The following is a 24,068-nucleotide window of genomic DNA, read 5'->3' as shown; positions in this document are numbered from 1 at the left end:
ACAACGTGCTTAAGTATGGTGCTTAAGTATGGTGCTTAAGTTTCAATTAGCGCCATCTATGTTTTATAAACAAATTAATTCAATATAACATTGCTAGCTTTTTTAAACAAAAAGTCTAAGCGCTTAAACGTTTTTCTAAACGACTTTTTAAGCGTCAAACTAAAAAGCGTTTAAGTGAAAAGCGCTTTTACAAGCACGCTTTTTAAACGTACGTTTTAACTTTAAAAAAATAAGCAGTTTTTTCCATTTCAACGATTAATAACAAAAACTTTAAACGATCTTCCAGGCACAGTACTAGATGCAATCGAGGGTGATGTCAGGAAATGCAAAGCTATTTTAAAGAAGTACTATCTTGGGTCGTAATGTAATTTTTCATTTTATTTGTATTTAGCTCTCTTAATTGTAATATATTATCTGTATTTTAGTAAGTAGTAAGCTAATTTAATTACCGAGCTTGTTAGCTCATCGCTAGGTGGTTAAACCATTAAGTTTTTACCTAGCGTTAATGTAATAAAATAGTTAATGTTTTTGAAATTGAATAAATTAAAAAAAAAAAACTACAAAAGTTAAACAACTTATGTTTTTGAAAGCTTTTAAACGTCAATGAACAAAATGTGGATATAATATTAAGTCACAAAAAATGTAACTGGTTTTTTTTACAAATAAAAAAACTAACCTTAAAACCTTTAGTGGTATACCCTTGCGTTTCGCTATCAACACTACGTTGCAAACTTTTTTTAACACTAAAGTGTATGCGCTTAAACGTTTTCTAAACGGTTTTGTTAGTTTCAAACTAAAAAGCGTTTAAGTGAAAAAGCGTTTAAAAAACATTATGAAAAAGCTAAAACGTTGAATTTAAATTGTAATGTCATCGCAGTACTGTCTAATTTTGCTTGCTTCGCTGTCAGTCGAACAAACGAAAACTAAAGCGTGAATGACGCTCTGTATACGATTTTACCGCCCTATAAGTTCGGACACTTTTTAGCGCGGACCCGACATCCATATACTCGTAATTATAAGTCAATCTTAAAAAAAGCCCTCTTTTTTTTTAAAAAGCATAACGTAAATGTTTAAAAAAATAAGAATTTTTTTTCTCCTCTCTATTTACATGTCATTAATGTCTGGAACAAAATATTTCCAAGTGGTTATTACTTAGACTATGGAAACCAATTTTTTTGCATCATCTATGGGTTATTATCAATTATCACTAATTTTCTTACCAAAATCAAATAAGTAACAATCGACTAAATTAAAAAAACAATTTCAAGTATGAAGCTTCATTCTCATAGTGCGTCGTTTGATTTGGTTGAGTATTACTTATTTGACAGTAATTGTTTCGAAAGGATTTCGGACGGAGAACGAGAGTACTGGGGGCCTATCATGACCTTTTTTTCCATTTCTCAAATTTCTCCTTATTTCAATGTAAGCTAAAAGTAAGGTTATTATAATATCAACCAAGTAATGTATTATTCATGGAATGTTGTCTGTGGTATTATTGCTAAAATGACTGAAAGAACGATTTCCCAATATTGTCTATTCCTTACTAAAGGTAGGAAAGGAATAACGCTGTATGATCTGTGTAATGCCATCTCTTTCTTTTTTTATGTTTCCAATCGTTCTGTGGTAGTGTACTTAATATTATTTATATTCGGAGATTTTAACTGCCAGAAAAAGAAAAACATGTTATAATGAAATCTATTAAAATTACGTTGTTTTCAATTATTCTTCGACATTTTCATGAAGAAAAATAATCAAAACAGGCTGAGTTTTGATTGTTTCGTTGTGAATTCGGAATTATAGTCTAGTGTCAACTGTTAGTGTCGCCAAGGTACATATAGATGTCGCAGTCATAATTTTACGAAATAAACATCGCGTATTTTCATTTGACGAGAGGAAAATGATTTCTTAATCAAAAAAATGAAAAAAGAAATTGAAGAGATTTATGTAAATAAATAAGTTCAACTTAACTTTTAATCACAAATCAATATTTAGATAATAAATTCGTAAATAATATTGTTTCCACTGCGTCTAAGTAACTATTTTAAAATTGCTAAATTTGACATAAGAACAAAATTACTTTAATGTTGAAGTCGCGTCATAGTACGAACTGAGTGAATGAATAATCATAAAGCTGCCAACAAAACACCATAGTTTTAACATTATAATAAGCTTACTCTAAGCGCATCGTGATACGGAAAGTCAATATAAGGTTAAAATAACATTGTTTTAAGAGGTTGTGGTAGGTACCCTGGTCTACGCTGCCACATTACCTGCTCTAGTCTATCAACCCAGTGACCATAATCTATCAAGTATAAGCAATCACCAAGTGCTACATTGTTCAATAGAGAAAAAGCAACTCAAGGCGGCTCTTTAACACTTATTAGAAATTGTGGGAAATAATACGAACTGGCGCTGTTAACGCGAATATAATTATACCTATTAAGAAAACAGCATGTACAGTTTGATAGAGATAATTATGGTCATACACGGTGACTTCTAGCAACGATGTTAACGCGCGATAGCATCGATGCAATCGCCTATAGATCCCAATTGTAGCGATGCAGTCACGCGTTTGTATCGACGCAGTCGCACGCTTGCATCGCGTTTGCATCGCTGCTTAAAATCGCACGTGTGTGTAAAGGTCGATGATTAGCGACTGCATCGTATTTGCATCGCTGCTAAAAATCGTCGTGTGTATCTGCTCTAAGAGAGATAGGAGAGAATTATTTTTACGCGTGGCACTAAAATCATCGTACTTTGAACAAGGAGTATGTTAACGCTCCAACAGAAATAATTCAAATAACGTACAGGTAGTTTTCTTCTATTTTAGTGCCTCTTTCCACCGCCCCGATATTTATTTTTCGGGGGTGAAAACGTACAGGTATTGTGAGCCTTTCTGTTAACCGGTATGTGGAAGTATCCTGCTTAAAGCTTGAACAGCTTATTATATTAAGAGGGTACGGACAGGAAAGGACCATTACTTTGGCAACTACCAGTTTTGAGAACACTTCTATTGTTGCGTTTAGGTGATAGTTAACTGAACAACAGACTAATGGATAAATAGAACCGTTACCTAGCAAATATTTCGAATTGTATGTTGAAATTCTTACTTATCTCGAGATTGTTCCAAAAAATTGCCAGTGTGTCATACTTAAAAATAGATTGTATGTGCATAAGTGAATATCACATAGTAAGTAAATAAATATTATACGATGTGTTTGAAAAATATGTCATTTTTTAGTAGACTGTTAATAATTTACTAGCAGACTCATACAATTTATTCGATGTTATAGTCTTGCTCCTTGTGGAAGGGTTCATCCAGGGAGGTACTGCCACCTTACCTTAGACGTCGGTTCGAATCCGGCCGGATTGAAGGAATTTTTTCTAAGTTCGTTCGTTTCGATCTTTGTATTAATAATTATAAAATTAATTAATTTAAATTAATAAGTTTTGTAACTAAAGTTTATAGCATTAATGGTTGATGACTTCTTCATCTCAATCAGCCGTGAATATGGGACTTGTAAAGGGCCAGAAATGGTAGATTGTCTGAAAAAGAAATATATGTGAATTAGATTCGAAAACATAGTTTCGTTTCCGACAGTAAAAATGGCTGCTATTATGTGTTGGATGTACTTAAAACATATAGAAATAATGTAATGATATCTAACGTGGTGACTCCAATGTTTTATAAAAGTAATCCAAGGCTATATTAACTCCACGACGAAAGTCATTTGTAACATTCGTCACAGTTTTAATGAGAATGTTTGTATTTACAAACTTTAAAATTCTTTATATACTAAAATAATTAAGTACTTACACCATTGACTTACAATTATATGGACGTCGGGTCCGCGCTAAAAAGTGTCCGCACTTGTAAGGCGTTAAAATCGTATACAGAGCGCGACACTCCGCTTTAGTCTTCATTTGTTCTACGGACAGCGCGATACTGCGATAACATAACAATTTAAATTTCGAATAGGTTGATTTGGGACATTTTTTTCGTGGTTTTTGTATTAGACCCGTCGTCCATTTATCCATTATCCATTATGGTGATGTAACAAAGACGGAGAATAATAGAAGAGTTAAGCCACGTAACTTTGAAGAATTTATTAATTTCATAAAATCGTACTGTACACGCAAAAGACTCCAAAGAGATAGTCGTAAAGCCTTTAAATAGATATAAAGAGTACTGCTGACATTTAGGTCAGTCCTCCGTCAAAGTATTTAATTTTAAAAGTTTGTATTACGTCTTATTTAGCGTGTGATTTTAACCCGTTTCGATGATGGTGTGTATCCTGACCTCATGAATAAAAACAAAGTAATCCCTCGTTTAAAATCTGCTAGTATTGAGACGCCATCAATTTCGAACATGTTTCAATACTACTTACCGACTCTTAGTAAAGTATTTGAAAATATAAATCTGATTAACTGTGTCCAAAATTTTATCATAACTTAATGTCTCCTATATAATTTGGTTATTGACGTATGAAATGTACCTCCATTATTTGATGCTTATCCCAAGATTTACATTATGCTACAGGGCCGGTGTGTGACCTTTTCAAATCTTTTGTCTGTTTGCACCTTGTTAAGCTGATCAGGAATGTTCCCCATCAAGGTATGGCAGCCGTGACGTCGACCTTTTTAAATCGTATTTGAGAGTCATCAAGTCTACAATACATATGGGTATCCCTCAATGTTCAATTCTAGGTTCATTTTTATTTTTACTGTATATTAATAACTTGCTTAGCCTCTTGGAAGATATAGAACATGAGATGGTATTGTTTGCTGACGATACTTCCTTATTATTTAAGGTTAAAAAGCACTAATGTTGCTATAGCGATGCGAACAATGCTATTTCAAAGGTAGGCAGATACATTATTGTAATAATCTGCTTCTGAACGAAAAATAAACTAATTGTGTGCAATTTGCGGTACTTACTGTCAGGACAGAAAGTCGCATGCATCATAGTCAGAAATGAAAAACTGAACCTTGTAAATACAATTACATTTTCACATATAAAAATTTAGATGCCAAATTGCAATGTTTTCACAAATACCTAAATAGTTAACAGTTCAGCTATGCTGTAGAAGCAATTTTAAAAATACGAAAAAAGTTAGATTGGTTTACTTCAGTTATTTTCACAGTTTAATGACATACGACATTTTGCTTTGGGATAATGCCGCCGACATTATTAAAATCTTTGTCCTGCAAAAACGTGCTGTTGGGGCAATTTTGGAATTGGGCGCCAGACTGTTTCTGGAGATAAATTTAAATTATTACATTATCGTCACAGTACATCAAAGAAAATGTAATTTATTTTTTATTATAGGGACGAGAATTAATTTTTTCTTTACAGTTGTCTAAACAAATACATTTAAATTTCGTATACACTCCTTCGATTCCGTTTGAAATTTTAAATATTGAAATGTCAAACTACATTACAACAAAAGCCTTATTCTAAAGGTTTTATGCGATTTTAACGCTTCTACATGCCTGTGGTCCAAAAACCCACGGCAGTAGTAACTTGTCTAGTTTTTTCTGGTTATCTATCTATTGGATATTTGACGTAAATATTATAAGTGATAAATGTAAACAAAATTCAGTTTATTAAGAGATACCTCGAGATTTTCTTAATATTATTTATTAATCCTCGTTATTTTCACAGAAATCTGCCTTACGGATTGGTAGTGTGAGTAACGAGACCAAGTTATTAATTTACCCTATAAAATAACCTTATTAAAAATCTTTAAATCTAGGACATGAAATCAGTTTGTGATTCTTTAATGCAAATCACTGGAGGAGAAGCGAGAAAAACTGTTTAACTAGGTTAAATGGTTTGAGTATTTAGATACTATCAAAAAATATACGATACACCTAGGGATGTTGTCTAAAGAATGTGCTAATATGACAGTGTTATGCCATGATTTCTTCAATAAATCTAGTTAGTACTTAGTTTAAACCTTTCTTCTACACAGAAAAAAGATTTCTACTAATAAGAAAGAGCAATTTCTCAAAATATTTGCTAATTCTGAAAAAATATTTATTAAAAGTAATAAAATATTGTCATTACAAAAATACCGCTTATCTTTTTCTAATACAATTTTAGTCTTAACTTTATTGTAACTTTTAGACAAATACGTTCACTTCAACATTTTATTTCATTTCTAATCAATTAATTGGACATTATTTACATTAACAAAACCTCTTACATCAGATTTAAATAATCTTAAATGAATTTAAAATTTCTTGGGTGTATTCTTAAACAAAAAAGAAGTAGTTTGCTATTCAGATTAATATTCTAAATTCTAGAGTATATTCTTAAAGCACCATTTCGTTGCGTTTTCATAGCCAATGTTGTCGTGACATGTCGCCGAAGGCGCACGCGGTAACGATTACTTATACTTGTGCTTGTAATCATAAAAATCATAAACAGTCACTTATCCAAAGAAACAATACTAGTAGTATCTCTAGTTAGTTAGGGTGTTATTTGTAGTCATAATTTAAGAAATTTGGTTTCAGCGTGAAATCAAACTACACTTGTAACAAGCACAACTTTAACATGCAATTACTTCCGTCACGCCACTGCTAGATGACATTAGTTGTACTCTGAAACGCGCTATCGTTTTATTAACTTCAATAGTATAAGTCATCTCATATATTTAAAAACGTTGGTGCTTTCTGCAGCTGTAGCATTCATACGACACCGAATGGTACTCAAGTATGTATGTGAGAAGATTCCGGTCCTATTTCTGCTACTTTAAAGGTTGGCACAGAACTGTGTGCTTTCACGCCAATGAGACATACTGTTGGGTCCATAACCCTGTAAATTTACCCTTTTTGATATTAGAAAACATAAATCTTCAGTCAAATAATTAAGTACCTCTCAATTTTTTATTCTTTTTTTTTTCAAGTCAAACAAAATCGGACATAATAATAATAATAACTTTATTTATAGCCATTACAAATACTATAAAAATAATTACAGTAATATGTTTTAAGTAATTGATGGGTTGCTAACCAGACAGGCAACATCCAGACCCCACAAAAGGATTCAACCTGTGTTAGCGGATAGTACTGCTGCCACCACGGCGGGAAAGCATCAATCTAAGTAGTAACAAACAAATGGCTTAAAAGTAAACTAAATAAAACTCTGTAGTCCCAAAACTGTTCAACAATAGGACTGTTCTTTTGGGACTAAGAAGAAAATAAAATTAAATTTAACAAAGAAACAACATTTAAAGAGTGCGGTTAATTAAGTTTTTACATTAATCTATGCTGTGTAGTTGGCGGTGTGTATGTAAAAGTGGAGAGTGTGTGTTAAATGTGTTGTGAATGGTACTGATTCGGACATGTAGTGTGTGAATGTGAGCTGTATGAAAGGTGCGTCATAATTTTTGCTTTTGAATGCGTATAGGGTCAAACATAGGAGAGCCGAATAACAAATAAGTTTAAATGAAATTACACAATCTAATGTAGTTGATTATTTATAGATAAGAGAAATTACTTTAACAGCGATTCTGTGGAATCGTAGTCGTGGCATTGTAACAAAGCTGTTTCTTTTTTCTTGACTTCATAACGGGAAAGAGAATATATGTTTATTTTACTATTGATGATATTATATAAGCGAGGGCTGAGAACACAGAAATGCCTTCCAGCCAAGGTAGTCCTATGTTGCCTGTGAGGGCATACGTAGGCACTTCTATATCTCTGCAAAAGAGTTGGGTCATATTTTAATAGCGTATGCTTCTGCAAGATGACATGTAGTATGTATAACTGCCTCACTGACAGAACTGAAGAGTCAGAGTATAACAGTGAAGTTGGATACCGGTAAGGCTTTTTAAACATCACTGTTAAGACCGACCTCTGAGCTCTTTCCAATTTAAGCATAGTAGTTTTAGCCGCACCACCCCAAGCAGTAAGACAGCAGGTCAATAAGGACACGCAATAAGCAGAATAAGTCATGTGGAGGGTGTGAGCATCAACCACTTGCCGGAGGTTTTTGAACACATAGATCAGTTTACGAATCCGTGAGGTCAAAGAATTTATGTGATTGCGCCAACTAAAAGTTTGGTCAATAGTTACACCGAGATATTTGTAGTGATTGGTGGCTGCAATGTAAGGACAAGTACAATTATGACTTGGGATTACGCAAGTATGGGCCTTTACAAAAAATGCATTAGTGGGTGGTATTGACAATTGTTTGAGCGCGAAAGGAAGAAAAAAGGTTTTTGACGAATTAATAGTGAGCAAATTGGAGGACAGCCAACTCATTACCGCAGCAAAAGCATTCTCTGCCAGCTCACGCACCTCTTCCCATGTATTTCCATGTATTAATAAGGCGGTGTCATCAGCGTAAGTGATGATCCTGCAGTTGGGAAGCTGAAGCTGACATAGGTCATTAATATATGCGATGAAGAGGGTAGGACCAAGAAGACTTCCTTGCGGAACACCGATTGAAATTTGCTCGTCATCACTAACATAATTCCCGATTTTTACTGCTTGTGAGCGGTTGGTTAAACAATTTTTAAATATATCCAGTTGGGTACCCCTGATGCCCATAGTTTCTAATTTAAGCAAAAGTAAAGGGATTGAGACCCTGGCAAATGCCTTTGATATATCCAGAAATATACAGAGACACTTTTCCTTTCTGTCAAGATGGTAAATCACGTCGTCTATTAGGGCAGATACTGCATCATTAGTGGATTTGCCCCGTCTAAAGCCGAATTGGTTACAAGAAAGTAGATTTTTTGATTCCAAGTAGTTAATCAATCGGTTGTTCAGAACCTTTTCCAGTATCTTCAACATAGCCGGGAGAACGGAGATTGGCCTGTAATTATTTACAACATCATTATCTCCTGATTTGTGAATGGGATGTACCAGAGCCTTTTTAAAAACATTTGGGAAATCTCCGGTAGAAAGGGACAAGTTGCAGATATGAACAAGTACTGGAATGAGAACATGACGCGTCGACTTCAAAATTGACGAGGAAATACCATCATGACCGACCGCGCAGTTATTGCGCATCATCAAAATTAATCCTTCGATTTCCTCACAGTCCACATCCAATACAGAGAAAGACTTAGCGGATAAAGAAAGAGCTACAGGAGATGGACAAATTGCGGTTAAAGATGGTTTGATTTTACTCGCTAAATTAATTCCGATTGTAGCAAAAAACTTGTTTACAATGTTCACTGAAGTTACCGGTTTGGGATATAATTTCAACAAGCAGCCTGACGGATTCGTTGCAGACTGCATATTCGTAATGGTTTTGACTACATTCCAAGTTAACCTAGCATTGTTTTTTGCATTCATTAGCAATGATCTCAAGTAAGATTTTTTTAAGTTTTTAAGTAGTTTATTAATAAAATTTCTGTATCGTGAATAAGTTACCTTTAGTACAACACTATCAGGATCTTTTTTAACTTTCCTATGTAATGAGTCTCTGTTTCGAATACAGCGAAGTAGACCGGGAGTTATCCAGGGTTTGATAGTTGTTTTTGAGCGAGAAACAGTGAAAACTTTTGTGTACTTCTTGATGATGTCCGATACAAATGACACTAACAGGTTTGCTGCAACATTCACATCCCTTGAATATAACACTTCAGAAAAATCCGACTCGGTGATATCCTGGACAACTGCTCTATGATCTATTTTAATTCTTGTTTGGGAAACTTGCGGAAGACTATATCGAAGCTGTGTCGACAATAGTACAGGACAGTGATCTGTAATATGTGATTGTATCAACATAGTAACTGAAGAAAATTTGGATTGTAATAGAACGTGATCCAGGCAATTTTCTCCACGAGTGGGAAGAATATGAGCAGGCAAGAGGCCATGGCCTGCAGCCAGATTCAAGTATTGTTCAGATCGCAGATCGGTGCCATTATCCTTTATGTCCAAGTTAACATCTCCCACTACACAAACAAAGGGGACGGCATTTAAAGTCAATAGAAGACCGTTCAGACTATTTAAGTATTTGTCTATGTTATATATCGAGGGCGATCTATAGATACAGATTAGTGCCACGTCAGTTCCTAATAACTAACAAGATATTTTGTTGAATCTAGAGTGGCTTTATGACTTGAAGTAAATTAATTTGCTCTTGGAGTAAATATTTCTGTCTTATAACTAAAATACACTTTTGAGTAAAGTAATTATTCTCTAGCGTCAATAGGGAGAGGATCGTTTTGTTGGTTTTAATAAACTTGTCTTCATAAAAAGAATTTTGTCTTTTTCTAAGTAATCTGTTTTTATTGTGTATTGAAATTAACACAAAAACTTAACTCAACCGCCATTACATATTTTTTCTGCCCCTTTTGTTTTTTAAAACCACAGATCACATTATATTTTACTTTCATAGATAAAAAAGGTATATTTACTATTATTTTATATTAACTTAAATAGTCGGTTTTAATACTTGGCGTTAACACACAGCCATTCTGCTAATAATTAGACTGATTCCATTTTGACTAATAACCGGCTGCCCTATAATCAAATCTATCCCGTTTATGCAGTTGTTTGTCGCACAATCGCACACTGCCAAGTAATTTAGTGCTGTTGCCACCAAATCCACGCATAACTATAGCTGATTCCTCAATAGATAATTGTAATTGTTCTACAGTGTACAATGTGACAACAATTACCGTACTGCCTGTATCAATCTAAGCACATATTTCACAATTATTGATCAATGCAAGTTTTCTATAACAGTCTAACATAATTTCGCAAGTTTTAAAATCATACATCACCATTTTCTCTGGAAACCAGCTGCTTGTAGTCTCTCGTGCTCTGGTCTGCGGCAGGTGTAACACAGCTTCTCTTGTGGAATTGGCCTTCCTCGCCAGGTAGCCCTGATGGGCCCAACAGTATTCCTTGTAGTATTGGCAGCAACTTTCTTATAATTTTCTCAGTAGTCTGGCACTTGAACGCTTTCGCATTTGTTCTTAAGCCCTCTGGCTGTCCGCAGATAACACATGAAATAGCACCCTCTTCATCAATCTGGCATTTCTTAATTAATGATATTTTGTCATGAAAACTATTTTAGTCATAGTCTCCTCTTCAATCTTCCTCCGGGTTAAGATATTTTCCAATGTATCTACAAAATCAGTAGACTCAGGGAATGCGCGATCAAGAACTGTTTTGCGCTAGAGGATGAGAGTCGCATGTGCATAATGTATGACTTATCAGCATCTCTTCACTCATACAATCCATCTAAGTGGTCGATTTTGTCAACCCAAGACTTCACTGTAAAAGACTTAGGTCCTGTTTCGGCATCAGGTCAGTATCAATTTTATTCATTAGAATGCAGACGAGGAAAATAAATTTTTTTCGCCGCAATCTCCTTCTTGTACATATGTATTTTCATTACTAGGTTACATTTTAGTAGCTTCCGAGACCGCCAGCGTAGGAATCCAAATTCTGCATTTTTTTTTCTTATTAGTGTGATTTCTCTAGTTCATCCTACTTCTGAGATGTTATTAACTTGATTTCTTCAATAAAACTAGTCATTTCTTAATTTAAAACTTTCTTCTATTCAAATTAACACAAACATTTTTTCTTCCTCTTTTGTTTTTTAAATATTTTACTCTTCATAGACAATAAAAGGTTCTATAGTTACTATAATTTTAATAATTGGTTTTAATAATTGGCGTTAACAATAGGATGTACTTTATCCGATCATATGAAATCCTGAAAACAAGCTACAATAAAAGTCTAAAACGAATTATTTAAGAATGAAATATAACTTTGTTCATAATTTTTATATTGAGATATTTAATTATCTTTAAGTACTACAAAGAACCTGCCAATTTTCGCTTTTCAACTGAAGCCCTACGAGTTATTAAATTCACATTTACCCCAAAATTTGCAAATCACCCAGATTTCTGTACAACCCATTGCTGGCTCGAGAAGTGTTTGACAAGTTGAGCCCGCACATCCAGTCCCGCTGGTGCGACTACGCCGCAGATCATGAAGGAACAGCAGACACAGAGATCGTCGTGCTATCACGCTTCCTTATGCGCGAGGCCGACAGAGCGGTGCGCTATATGTACTCGCCCGCCGCGAGTACTGCTGCAACTACGAGGAGAGAAGTAAGACCCGCGATAATGAAGAAGAAGGCGAACGCCGTGTACACTGCCACGGAGAACGAACAAACGGACCGCTGCCCGCACTGCGGCCAACCCCACGCGCTACACCGGTGCCCGTCCTACAAAGCACTCAGTGTTGATCAGCGCTGGAACATGGTGCGAGAGAAAGGAGTGTGCTTCCGATGCGTCGAGAAACGACACCGACGCCAATTTTGTAAGGCGAAGCTCTACGGCGTGATCCAATGTCGCCGCCCGCACCACCCTACTCTGCACGAGGAACCGAGTCAACACATTGCGCAGCCTGCAGCACCGCCCACAACGCCGCCCGCAGTGACCCCACCAAACGCGCCGAAGCACCACGAGACCGTGCTGTCACTGGGCACGCTACCACCGAAAGAGAAGGAAGTGCTGCTCAAAGTGGTTCCAGTCACTGTAACGGAACCACTGGGAAGTGTGGAGATATACGCACTGATGGGCGAGGGCGCCACAATAACCCTAATCGACGAAGAACTGGCACAACGCATCGGAGCGGAAGGACCCTCAACACCGTTGCGGCTACATGGAGTGAATATGACACGACAAGAACATCAGAGCCGAACCGTCAGCTTACAGTTGAAAGGAACAACACAGGACAAGCCGATGAAGAACCGAGCCCGTACGGTGCGTGATCTGAAGTTGCACCAGCAGTCCATACCGAGTTCGCTGCTGTAGGCAAAGCATCTACGGGACATATGGGAAGACGTGTGCTATGATCTGGCACGCCCGCTCCTCCTGATCGGCAGCAACAATTGGGAGCTGATACTAACTCGCGAACTACGAGTTGGTGGACGCAACCAACCAGCTGCATCCCGAACTCAGTTGGGCTGGGTGGTACACGGAACCGTACCACGGAACGCCGTCTATCAACGCAACAATGTGCTGCACGTGTGGACTCCTGATCATCCCCTACACGAGAACCAGCAGCACGACGACCGCCTACACGAACTGATCGGGGCACACTTCCGCATCGACGCTCTCGGTATCGCGCAGAGACCGCGCGTGGGTGGTGCGGACCAACGAGTGATCGAAATAGTGAGAAGAACTATGAAGAAAGTCGATGGCGGCTACGAGGTTGGTTTGTCGTGGAAAACCGACGGAACTACGATGCCTCTGAGCTACGAGGCAGCGCTACGACGACTACGTGCCATAGAACGTAGAATGAACGCCGATCCCGCCTTCGCCGAACAGCACACCGCCCAAATGGAGAACCTCTTCAACAAAGGCTACGCGGTGCCATGCGACGGCACTGAACAAAACAGCTCTGTCAGTTGGTATCTACCACACTTTGCCGTACAGAACCCGAACAAGCCCGGTAAGCAGCGACTTGTGTTCGACGCGGCGCACAAGAACCGGGGCGTGAGCCTGAACGACCAGCTGCTGGAAGGCCCGGACCTACTGCTATCACTGCAGGGCATCCTCTTCCGATTCCGTGAAAAGCCGATCGCCGTCACCGCCGATATCCAAGAGATGTTCCTGCAGGTGAAGATCCGACCGGACGATCAACCGGCACAGCAGTTTCTGTGGAGAGGGGAGAACAGAACTGACCCACCACGATGCTTCAAAATGAGGAATATCATGCATATTTGGCGCAGCCAGCTCCCCATTCATGGCTCACACAGTGCGCAACTACAACGCAATCAAGCACGCAAAGACCCATCCGCGAGCATTAGTGGCAATTACTCGAAGCCACTACATGGACGACCTGGTGGGCAGCTGCGACAGTGAACACGAAGCTCGCGCCACCATAAAAGAACTACGTGAAGTACACGCAGCGGCCAGTTTCACGCTAAGGCGCTGGAGCTCAAGCTGAACGTGCTGCGCGACGTCCCGACAGAACTCAGAGCAACTACGCCCACCGCTCTCGGGACGGTCGAGAGAATGGAATACAAGATCCTGGGACTCTACTGGAACCCGCAAACAGATGTACTCGGTTTCGACACTGCCATGTACCGGGTGCCAGCCGAGGTACGCAACCAGAGCCGCGCACCCACCAAGAGGGAAACACTCAGTGCGGTCATGTCGATCTATGACCCGCTGGGGCTGCTAAGCCACTACACGATCAGAGCGAAGATCATCCTTCAAAACATATGGCGACTAGAACTAGTAGAAGAAGCCGAACTCTTCGCATCCTCGCTGCGACAACTGGACGAAATCGCACGCCTACACCTGCCCCGGAACTACGCCCTGGAGAACCATGAGCACACTGAACTACATGTGTTCTGCGACGCGAGCGAACAAGCGTACGCTGCTGTGGCCTACTGGAGGGTTGTACACCAAGAGCGGTAGCGCGAAAGTGACCCTAGTTGGAGCAAAGGCTAAGGTGGCACCACGGCGTACGCAAAGTATCACGCGTCTTGAACTACAGGCTGCACTCATCGGTGCAAGGCTCGCCGACATTATCAGGCGCGAGCACCGCATCGAGATAAAGAAGACCATCTATTGGACAGACTCATCAACCGTAGTCCACTGGGTGCGTAACGACGCGCGACGATACACCCCATTCGTTGCACATCGGCTATGGGAGATCGCCGAGCTCACGCACAAAGACGAGTGGCGTTGGCTGCCGACCGCTGACAACCCAGCCGACGATGCCACAAGACAAAGTCAGACTCCAATACGCATGGAAGATATCGGTTTGATGGTTCCAGACCAGAGGACCGGTGGCCCACAGAACGGGAACCTCATGAAGATGGAGAGGAAGTCCTGCACCTGAGCCAGCAGGACGAGAGCTACTTCGACTGGATGCCTGACCCTACCCGCTTCTCGAGATTCGAGACGCTAGTGAGAGCAACCGCGAACATATTGGCTTTCACGGACATCTGCCGGAAGCGAGCGACCCGCATGGAGCTACAGCACATCGAACGCACCGACCGCCTCCTCGCCGACTACTAGACGAGAGAGTTAATTTAATACTTAAGTAGGAACATTTTGAGCAATAAATGTAGTGGTTAGTAGTCAGTGTTTCATTTACGATCCTGATCCCGAGAAGAGCAAGAACCCCATCGAACCAGTTCAAGAACCTGAACAAATACAGTCCACCGAACATTAACGATCCAAGGAGAGCTAGAACACCAACAGATGTATTGCTATCTCGCTAGTAAAAAAGCTCGTGGACTGAACTTGTAGCGCAGGCAAAACAAAATGACCGTCGCGGCGAGTGACATATGCAGCTACAAGTAATTTATTAATTAAGAAGTTCTTATATAACAATAATTTAGAAAGATTTCTTGTATTAGGCATTGCCTTTATAAAAATAATAATAACGCACACACTCTATATAGCCACGCACTAGGGAAACCCCGTGTCGCAAGTGCCTTGGACATATGGAAAAATGAGGAATAAACCTCTCCATCTCTACCTAACTCCTTTACACCCGATTCCGCTGTAGGTTTCCACGGGTTGTCACCTCAACACCTGAAAGACGTCACTTCGCCTTCGCCCAGCAAAGTCAGCAAAAGGTTCAAGTAATAAATTTGATGTTGCTGGGCAATATGCGTACACAAATAGTCTCCATCATGGCCCCATACTTGATGTTGCATATAGCAGTATTAGGGATGCTTTGCTGAAAGTGAACCCTCTACACTAGTATACTCCACCCAACCCCAAAAGTCTATGGAGCTGGGATAATGTATTGTGCAAAAACACTCTGAATGACCTAATCAACCACTGCACCCCAATAGACCTAGCACTTTTGGAAGCGGCGTCCAGGTGAGAATCCGGCCACTGGTGACACGCTTTCCCTTCTGCCCGTACCGGTACTTTCCTGAGTGCTGAAACCAATCGTATAGCAGCAGGCATCCGTCTTGGTGTCCCAGCTCCACACCTCGATACCCTTGCGGCAAAGAAATAATTGCTATGGGTCCTCACGGTCTTTTCTGCAGCTGACCGGCGGCCGTATCTCCCGGCATGTAGCCCTCAACGACATCGCGTCCACTGGGCCTTAGCCACAGTTAATGTGCCCGCTGTACTCGAGCCATGCGGCATGTCGCGAATTGATGCCACACGCGCGAACAGAATAACACTCATCCCTTGGAGTTTTGGCCGGGCACTGGTGTGGGCCGACACTCTAGTCCCATCCCATCTCCAGCACACCAGCAAGAGACTGTGCAGACGGAAAGATCAAAGAGTAATAAGTATCAGGACTTCGGCTCCAACGACCTATTTGCACTCTTTGGAGTCGATACTCTTCATACCATTGGGTCCTGGTGCCATCTTTAACAAATTTATTAAAAAAATAGGGCAGTCCAGAAAAGTAGTTTAAAAAACCCAAGGGGGGCTACTTTGCCTTTGCCAGCATCGCCGCGTTAACCCAATTTTATTCATATAATTTAGTCCTAGTGTTAGTTTCTAGAATTTAAGTTTATATTATATTTTTCATTTTTATAACTTACCTGTCTAAATAAATAAATTATAGCCCCAATATTCACAGACTTAGCCTTATTACTATTATTCAAACAGATTCAATTTCATTGAACCTTAACTTAGATTTGTAGCGATTCGCTACATAAACTTCGATACATTACATAAACTACAAAACAATAATCAATAATAAACTAAATTCCCGTGTTCATCCAAAGACATTAAAATAGGTAGCTTAATCTGAAGATATCGAGTCATTACATTTTTATTTAAATAGAAAACTATTTTATTTTCATAATATACAGGAAACGTAGAATAAAAGCTTAAATATTAATTCATCAGTCTTCACTATATAATGCATAGTCGGGCATTACCCTCCCGTCCCGCAAATCTTCAGGAGGGCGAAGTTTGCGGTGGTTTACCTTTAGCTTTTGTCGTTGGTCATGCGGTCAGCGGATTTTAAAAATAGTCTGCATAAAATACTCTCAATACGCAAAATCCGAGAGCTTTATGTGACCAAGAGCAGCATAGCATACAGTTGAATTTGAAAGTAAATTTCAAGCTTTACCTGCTTTTGACCTTGTAAAAGTATTACTCTATATTTATTTCATATTATGACTTTGCAGTAGTCTCGTTTGTTCCAACCATCCAGTATATTACCAGAAATAGAGACGAAATAAGGGCCATTCATCACTGGCAACTCATCAGGCAAAAGGGCCTTAAATAACTTTTAAATATCAACTCTCATTTGAGCTGAAATCACAAATTGGAAAGCTGAAATAGTACAGCGCCAACAACCGACCTGTGTGTACGTCTCCGTATATTTCAAAAATATTCCGTATCTATTCTAATAAAGATAAATATCTCTAACTATGGGGGGCTGTTCCATTCGGTGATCTGGGAAACATCAAAACAAAACATCTAATTACAAAACAAACGGAATCACATTTCATCGGTAATTAAATATTAAATATGTAATTTTTTAATTTTATTTCATTATAGCAAAGCTCAAGTTAAACTGGTCAATTTGAAGTGAAACAATTGACGACACCCGTCAATTGTTTCGAATTCAAGTCACCGTAATGATTTGGCAGAATAGTTTTTAAACAAATTAAATGACATTTCGTCTCTATTTCTGGTTATATATTCGATGGTTCCAACAAACCGAAATATAAAACCTTACGTAACAAACTTATAATAAAAAAATGAAAACACTTCGTTATGTAACGATTTAACACCTTTTTTGGTTTCTATATTTACGTTATAGAGTTTTTAGCTGTTATTACTGCCAGACTGTAATTGAAAATTTGTAGTCTAAAATATTTATATTGAAGTTTGGTATTAAAGGTTTTTCTGTAGTGGACAAAGTCCACGGCCTTTGATTGGTCCATTAGGACATTGTTTCGCGCCGTGTACCTACATTGCAACACTATGTCTAAACTTAATGTTTGAACCTTTAATGGTATATTTTGAAAGATAATAAATAACCTTATTATTATCACTATTCACGGTCATATATGTACCTAGTTGCAATTTCTACGTATCCAAATTGATGGCATCATGAAATCATAAAAAAAAGAAGCGAATAAAATTCACCAAAATAAATTTCACCTTGTAACTTACCTACTCATGATAATAAACGACGAGGGCAAAAATATTTTTTTCCCCATAGAAATATCCAATGGCAAAACAGATTGTATGTGACACAAAATTACCGGTTATTTGATTCTTGATTAACGATATTTCTCCTGGACATCTACGGAATGTTAGCCAATTCGGACTTGACTACGAAGTAAAACTAAAACAAGGTATCAACAATTTTTTTTCAAGTATTAACATTCCTCATTCTAAAGACGATTAGAAAAACTACAACAAAATCGCGCTCGTTGTGTAAATTTACACGCCCTCTTGCACATTGAATATACTCATTGGAATTTTAAGAGTAAATTCCTACAATGATCAGATATTTTACTATTCTCCGGCAGCGTGGATTGTGGTTACGGCATACCCGAAAACTGGTAATAATCGATAGTGGTGATATGCCACATTATGGCATTTGTAATAAACATCAATTGTCGGGGTGTGAGCACATGACGGCCGGTGACATTGGATGACGCGCCGCTTATCAGCGCTATCACGGCGCGTCTCGCCGCAGCGGACCGCGCCGCGCCGCTGTTTAGTAGCGCGCCCTCATCCGCGCCGCGCGGTTGTGTTGTTCTGTTTTTGTTGAGCGTCGTTCTCCCCGCCCTCCCCGCTCCCAAATGCTCACGTCGCACCCCTACTACGGGATGTAACTCGTAAGTAACTCTACTTTTTTACCATGCCCGCCGCAACCCTATGCTTCTAACCGATCGAGACGAGAACCGCGAGGCAAGTTAACCTCGCGTTCTTCATAAGAAGGTTGTGTGATAATTTTTCAGGTACCTCTACACCGATTAACATATGGATTTTGTTTTTATTGTTTGATCTAGAGTGACGACATTAAAGTGTTCGAGTATTGAGGTGAAGTGAGTCACGTCGAATGGAAAGATATGAAGGTCGCTCAACTTATCCTAAAGCAAATTTGTAGTGACTCTTTATTCTGTATCAGGAGGGATATTCTTATCGCAGTAAAAGATGCCATATTGCTTCGACGGTTAATGCTGTTGCCAGCACCCGCGCCGCCGTCGTCGCCACACCGCCTGCGTCTGTCCACGCTGACACCTTCAAGCGATTTTTTTAGATATGTTTCAACTTAGAATCGTTTCAGGGTGTTAGAATGATGATATGTGACGTACTTACATAAGATTTTATTTGCTGTATGCTGTACGCTCACCACAAATATGAATGTAAAACATAAATGATAAAGCCTTAAAACCACATCAGGCTTAGAAGCAGAAGACAATGATTTAAACGACATACTATATAGACACCTACCCATATTATTGAAGAAACTTACTATGTATAGGAGCTCCGTGTCCTTGAAGACGGCGCGCTCGCAGCGGCACGGTTTGTTCACACTTCCTTCACACAAAACGACATTGTTGTTTGCATTGATATTTTAATTTTCTTTACACAATAACAAACTTACGTATTTTTCCTAATTTTAGCACTTAATTTACCTCTGCCTAATGAACAAAAATAACTACTTTCTTTTAATCATAAAATGTTACTTAATGTTTTAATAATAATAATATTTTTTTTCATCATTAGAAGGGTAGAAAAGTACATAATAATGTTGGCACAGTTTTAATGTTATATAATTTTTAAAAGTTTCTCTATGATGACCATTTGGTATACGAATATTTCAAACATAATTAATTATCGACATTGACAGTCAAAATAATGAAAAAAAAAGTTTTCAGATAGAAATGATAGAATTATCAATAAGTAGGTTACTTTTACACTATCGTTTACCAACATCTTTTACACTTTACAATACATAGATAATGCGTGTATGTATACTTGTTACACGAACCATTTCGAGTTATTTTTTGCCTGTTGGTAATTCAAATTATATGTAGTTTAACACCAATTGCAAACAAAATGTATGTTACACAGATGTGGCCCATTGTTGCGTTTTGTAAGATACCTGTTCATTTTCTTACTTTTTAATGGCGATGTTTGGGAATGGATGAAAAGTGACCGTTAACGGCATTTACCTCAATCACGGAAAACGGACGATCGCCACAGCAAGCGTTTCAATTGACAGAGGGTCGGCGACGACGCATTGCGCCGGAGCCTCCATGTTTGACTGTTTTTGTGATGTACTAATGACGGTCTAGTAGCAATTTGAAATTGAGAACAGTTATTAATAGTTAAGAAAAGAGACGTTATTCAAAACATTGCATGGCGAATCCTGTGCTAATTGTCTTCTTATCCCTGTATCTTCTTACGCTTATTAATTTTCATCCCAAACATGAAATACCGAAGCCAACTTTGTTTATCTCGGCAACAAACTTGGAGAGTACCTATGCATCGAAGCGAATACGGGGTATTACGGTAACAGTATCTGTGGAAGGTTGAGGTTGAGCCATTAGCGGGTTTTACATAGTCACTATCGCGCGTGATACAGCAATCGTGCGCGATTGAGCGAGCATATAAAGACGTTGGAAGGAAAAGGGTAAGACCGCGTGATTGCGCTCTCCAATGCTCGCCAATTTCGCGTGGTCTATCTTGCGCTATTAGCCTTTACCCGGACGCTCTTTTCGTGGTAACTAAAACGAATACGAGCCATCTCACGCGAAAGACGTTAGCTTAAAAATTTCAAACGGGTAATCGCGCACATTTGTGCGTGTGTAAAGGGGCTAATGATGTAAATAGCAAAAAGTTATAGAAATCACAGCAACACGGAGATTATCTACAAAGCTATCGAAAATGGAAATCCTACAAAAGTTTGGCATTTCCTCAAGTCACTTGGAGTTGGTAAATCTTGTTGTAATAATTTTTCTGAACACCTAAACTTCGATAAGTTTCGCAATTATATTTCTATAGCCTTGGACTATTCATTAAAAATGTATGTATAATTAATTGTTCATATTTAACAACTTTTCTGTCATTTCCTTTATTTTGCACCGGTCATAATATGATTACCGTATAATATGGTCGTAGTGAGAGCATGGAAACAACTGACTGTTCTGACACTCCTCGACTTCTGTAATGCCTCCAATAGTGTTGCCTTTGACCTATTATTGTAAGTAATACGTTGTCTTAACGTATATCCAGTAGTTATCGATTGGTTTCGAAGCTTTTTTTTGGATGTCGTCGGTAGCGCACAAGTAATGAGGTTTTATTCTTTATATGGTGCGGCACTTCTGCCGAGGTACGCACGGTAGCGTCTTTTCGCTTTCCTTATTTTATCTTTATCAACTCTATTAAACTACTCCTCCCTTCTTCCTATGATTTTTGGGCTGAAGACCTCCAAATTTACACTCATTTTTTTAAAAACCAACCATTTGCTGCCGACTGTACCAATGGTCCACATTTAAATTTAAGTCTACTCTTTATTGTTGGTAGACCTCAAGTTCTAAAGTATATAATAATAATTGGTAGTACTTGGTTTCCAACACATGTTGACTTGACCACTTACCAATTGTGAATTTTGATGGTGTCGGAATATCTTCTCTTGATTCCTTCAAGCGACGAGCCAAAGAACACTTTGTTCACTCCAAAGTATCATTTTTCTTCCCTTCGTTTAATTCTTTATGTAAATACGTACTATTTTTATTTCCAACATTTTTTTATGAAAGAAGTTAAGTTTATTTTCCTATAATAAGCAAATATTATTATACAGGGTTATTTTTAAAACACTAACAACCTCGCAGGACTATATTACAGAGATCATAAACAACAACTTTTGTTCCTTTAATTTTAATTATTCATCACATTTTTAGTTTCATACAAAAATAAAAATATTTAAACGCAGGAGCACGGGGTGGTGTCATCGGAGAGGAGATGCCTGCATGTTAGAGCTAGACCTTACTACCTTGCTATACAGATCTAAAAAGTGTCAGACAGTAAAATAAAAACTTGGTATGTTTTGTAAAAAGTCGCGGAGCTAAAGTTATTGTTTTTGATGTCAGTAGAATAGTCCTGAGAGGTTGTAAGTATTTTGTAAATGCCCTGTATATGTATACAATATTGATATTCAACATAATATATTGTATATTTGAAAAACTTCTTAGAAGATATGCCTCATATAAATTGGACGTAGATAAACATAAAGTATCCAATCCACATCCATTCACTTTCGAGGTATGGCAGTTTGAAGTTTAAAAGTGTTTCTCACTTTTGTTTTATTTTCAAAACTTGTAATATCATGTAATTCCCGAGATATTTATTTATGTTCATATGTTGGATTTTTTTGCTGATCTGAGAGGTTAGACTCTAGGAACCGTTTGGTACATATAACACATTTTATGATTATTTTGTGGATTGGATCCTTTTTGCTTAACTACGTCCAATTTCTATCTTAAGGTCGATAGTAAGAAATTGCTTCGTCATACCGTATACCTTCATACTTACTGTTCAGTGTTGTCATTGTATTTTTATGTGCTAAAGAATACTTAATTCATTCAGTCGAAAGTTTATTTCGGTAACCAAATTTTTTGTACATATTCTATGAGTTAGCAACCTTACAGTACCGCTTCAGTAAATCCACATTTCTACATATATTTATGTTATCCATACATGTACAACGTGAAAGTAAAGCGACGTTGAGTAATAATCTACGTGTATTTAAAAGAAGCGAATTTTAACATTTTTTTTACATGGCAGTCGGGCAATCTATATACTCTACTGATTGATAGAAATCGAATGCGGTCCAAATGGCCCCCCAAAGGCCTATAACGATTTCAAGTAATTGGATGCTTTGTTGTTATGAGAAGTATTGCTTCTATTGCGAAATTAGGGGGTTCATTTGGACAAGTGTTGTTTTGTGAGACACCCGTGGAGCGTGTAGAACTCCAGGTCGGCAAAAATGCGATGAGGCGCGGTATATAGAAAAAAAGTAGAAAACAATTTATCCTTAGTAGGCCTTGTGATAATAACTTTCACTCGCTATTATTCCATTGAACATAATTTGATGTGGTTAGCCACTTCACATTATGACATCTAGCGCTCCTCCAACCTCGGCGATTGAACAGTTAGCTGTTTAATCGCCGAGGTTGGAGGAGCGCTAGATGTCATGGCAACCAACAGTGCGAATCAAAGAAGGTGAGGATGCTTAAACTGTCCTGAATACTTTATTCCTATTATACACGCATGTGAAAAAGGAATCAAGTTCAGATCAACAAACAAGAGTCTCCATTGGTTTCACCGATAAACCAATTGAAATTTTAATTAACATAATTCCTGCCCTAAAACTTACCTTCATATGTGCACGTAATACACGCAAAATAGGCGCTTAGATATTGATTTACCAACAAGTGCGCTTATACGTCGAGTTCAGTGCCGGCTTTACCAGTGGTGCAGGGTTTGCGGCGCACAAGGGCGTAGGGTCTAAAGCAATTGCGTCGCGGTAGCGAAGTAAACGGGCTACAACTTAACAAAGATTATTTTCAATTGCACCATTTGCTCTCGAATTTCCGATAACTGGGGAAAATACAACTGTAAGTACTCTATTTTTATCGCGTACCTACTACAGAACGCCAGGGTATTAATTGTACCAGGGTGCTACTTGGTCTAGCACCGCCGTCGGCTCTAATCGAGTTGCGAACACCGGCCCGTTACACATTGCCTTAAACCATATGTACCCGTATATAACATAAGTAACTTTGTGCAAATGTACCGTATCATAGTTTATTTAACAGCCTATTGCTGTAAAAAGAATCTCTAAACGTATATATATACGTATATATTCCGGATTGTTCAAAATGTTTTAAAGCAAAAATAGGTTACTTACGAGGATATCTTGAACCTTGCTAGTTTTCACACATAGAGTCATATATTTTTTTAACGCTTTGTGCATTATCATACCATGGACAATATTTTAGGGTGTGCACAGATCTGGCGAATGCGCTGCACGTGCTCTGCGTGCGCGCAGCACGCGTTTAATTAAGTGTGCCTCTGTAATCACATCTCAGGTTCACTGATGGCGCGCGAATG

General features: G+C 38.4%; 2 protein-coding genes across 2 annotated transcripts in view; both read left to right on the top strand.

Annotated features, from left to right (window-relative positions):
• The first annotated feature begins 7,753 nt into the window (after positions 1 to 7,753).
• Positions 7,754 to 15,017, top strand: LOC113226290. The gene is made up of 6 exons (XM_026458865.1): positions 7,754 to 7,827; positions 11,879 to 12,746; positions 12,798 to 13,846; positions 13,898 to 14,390; positions 14,491 to 14,728; positions 14,797 to 15,017. The coding sequence occupies exons 1-6, from the start codon at positions 7,754 to 7,756 to the stop codon at positions 15,015 to 15,017; spliced, it is 2,943 nt and encodes a 980-aa protein (XP_026314650.1).
• A 3,651-nt stretch (positions 15,018 to 18,668) lies between these two features.
• The window catches only part of LOC113225892 (adenylate cyclase type 6), a 150,345-nt gene continuing 144,945 nt past the window's right edge, over positions 18,669 to 24,068 (top strand). The window contains exon 1 of the mRNA XM_026458362.1: positions 18,669 to 18,781. The gene's annotated coding sequence lies outside the window, so the exon portion shown is untranslated. The remainder of the gene's footprint in view (positions 18,782 to 24,068) is intronic.

This window comes from Hyposmocoma kahamanoa, unplaced genomic scaffold (assembly GCF_003589595.1).
Source record: "Hyposmocoma kahamanoa isolate Upper Pololo Valley unplaced genomic scaffold, ASM358959v1 100021, whole genome shotgun sequence".
In the NCBI taxonomy this organism is placed as follows: domain Eukaryota; kingdom Metazoa; phylum Arthropoda; class Insecta; order Lepidoptera; family Cosmopterigidae; genus Hyposmocoma; species Hyposmocoma kahamanoa.
The sequence above is the reverse complement of the archived record's forward strand: the minus strand, read 5'-3'. Positions and strand labels throughout refer to the sequence as shown.

Excerpts from the sequence above, each read along its gene's own strand:
- LOC113226290 (XM_026458865.1), top strand. The coding sequence starts at position 7,754 with ATGACATGTAGTATGTATAACTGCCTCACTGACAGAACTGAAGAGTCA. Across the intron at positions 7,828-11,878 it reads AACAGTGAAGTTGGATACCG|ATTTCTGTACAACCCATTGC; the intron begins GTAAGGCTTTTT and ends CAAATCACCCAG. Across the intron at positions 14,729-14,796 it reads CGACGATGCCACAAGACAAA|AACGGGAACCTCATGAAGAT; the intron begins GTCAGACTCCAA and ends GGTGGCCCACAG.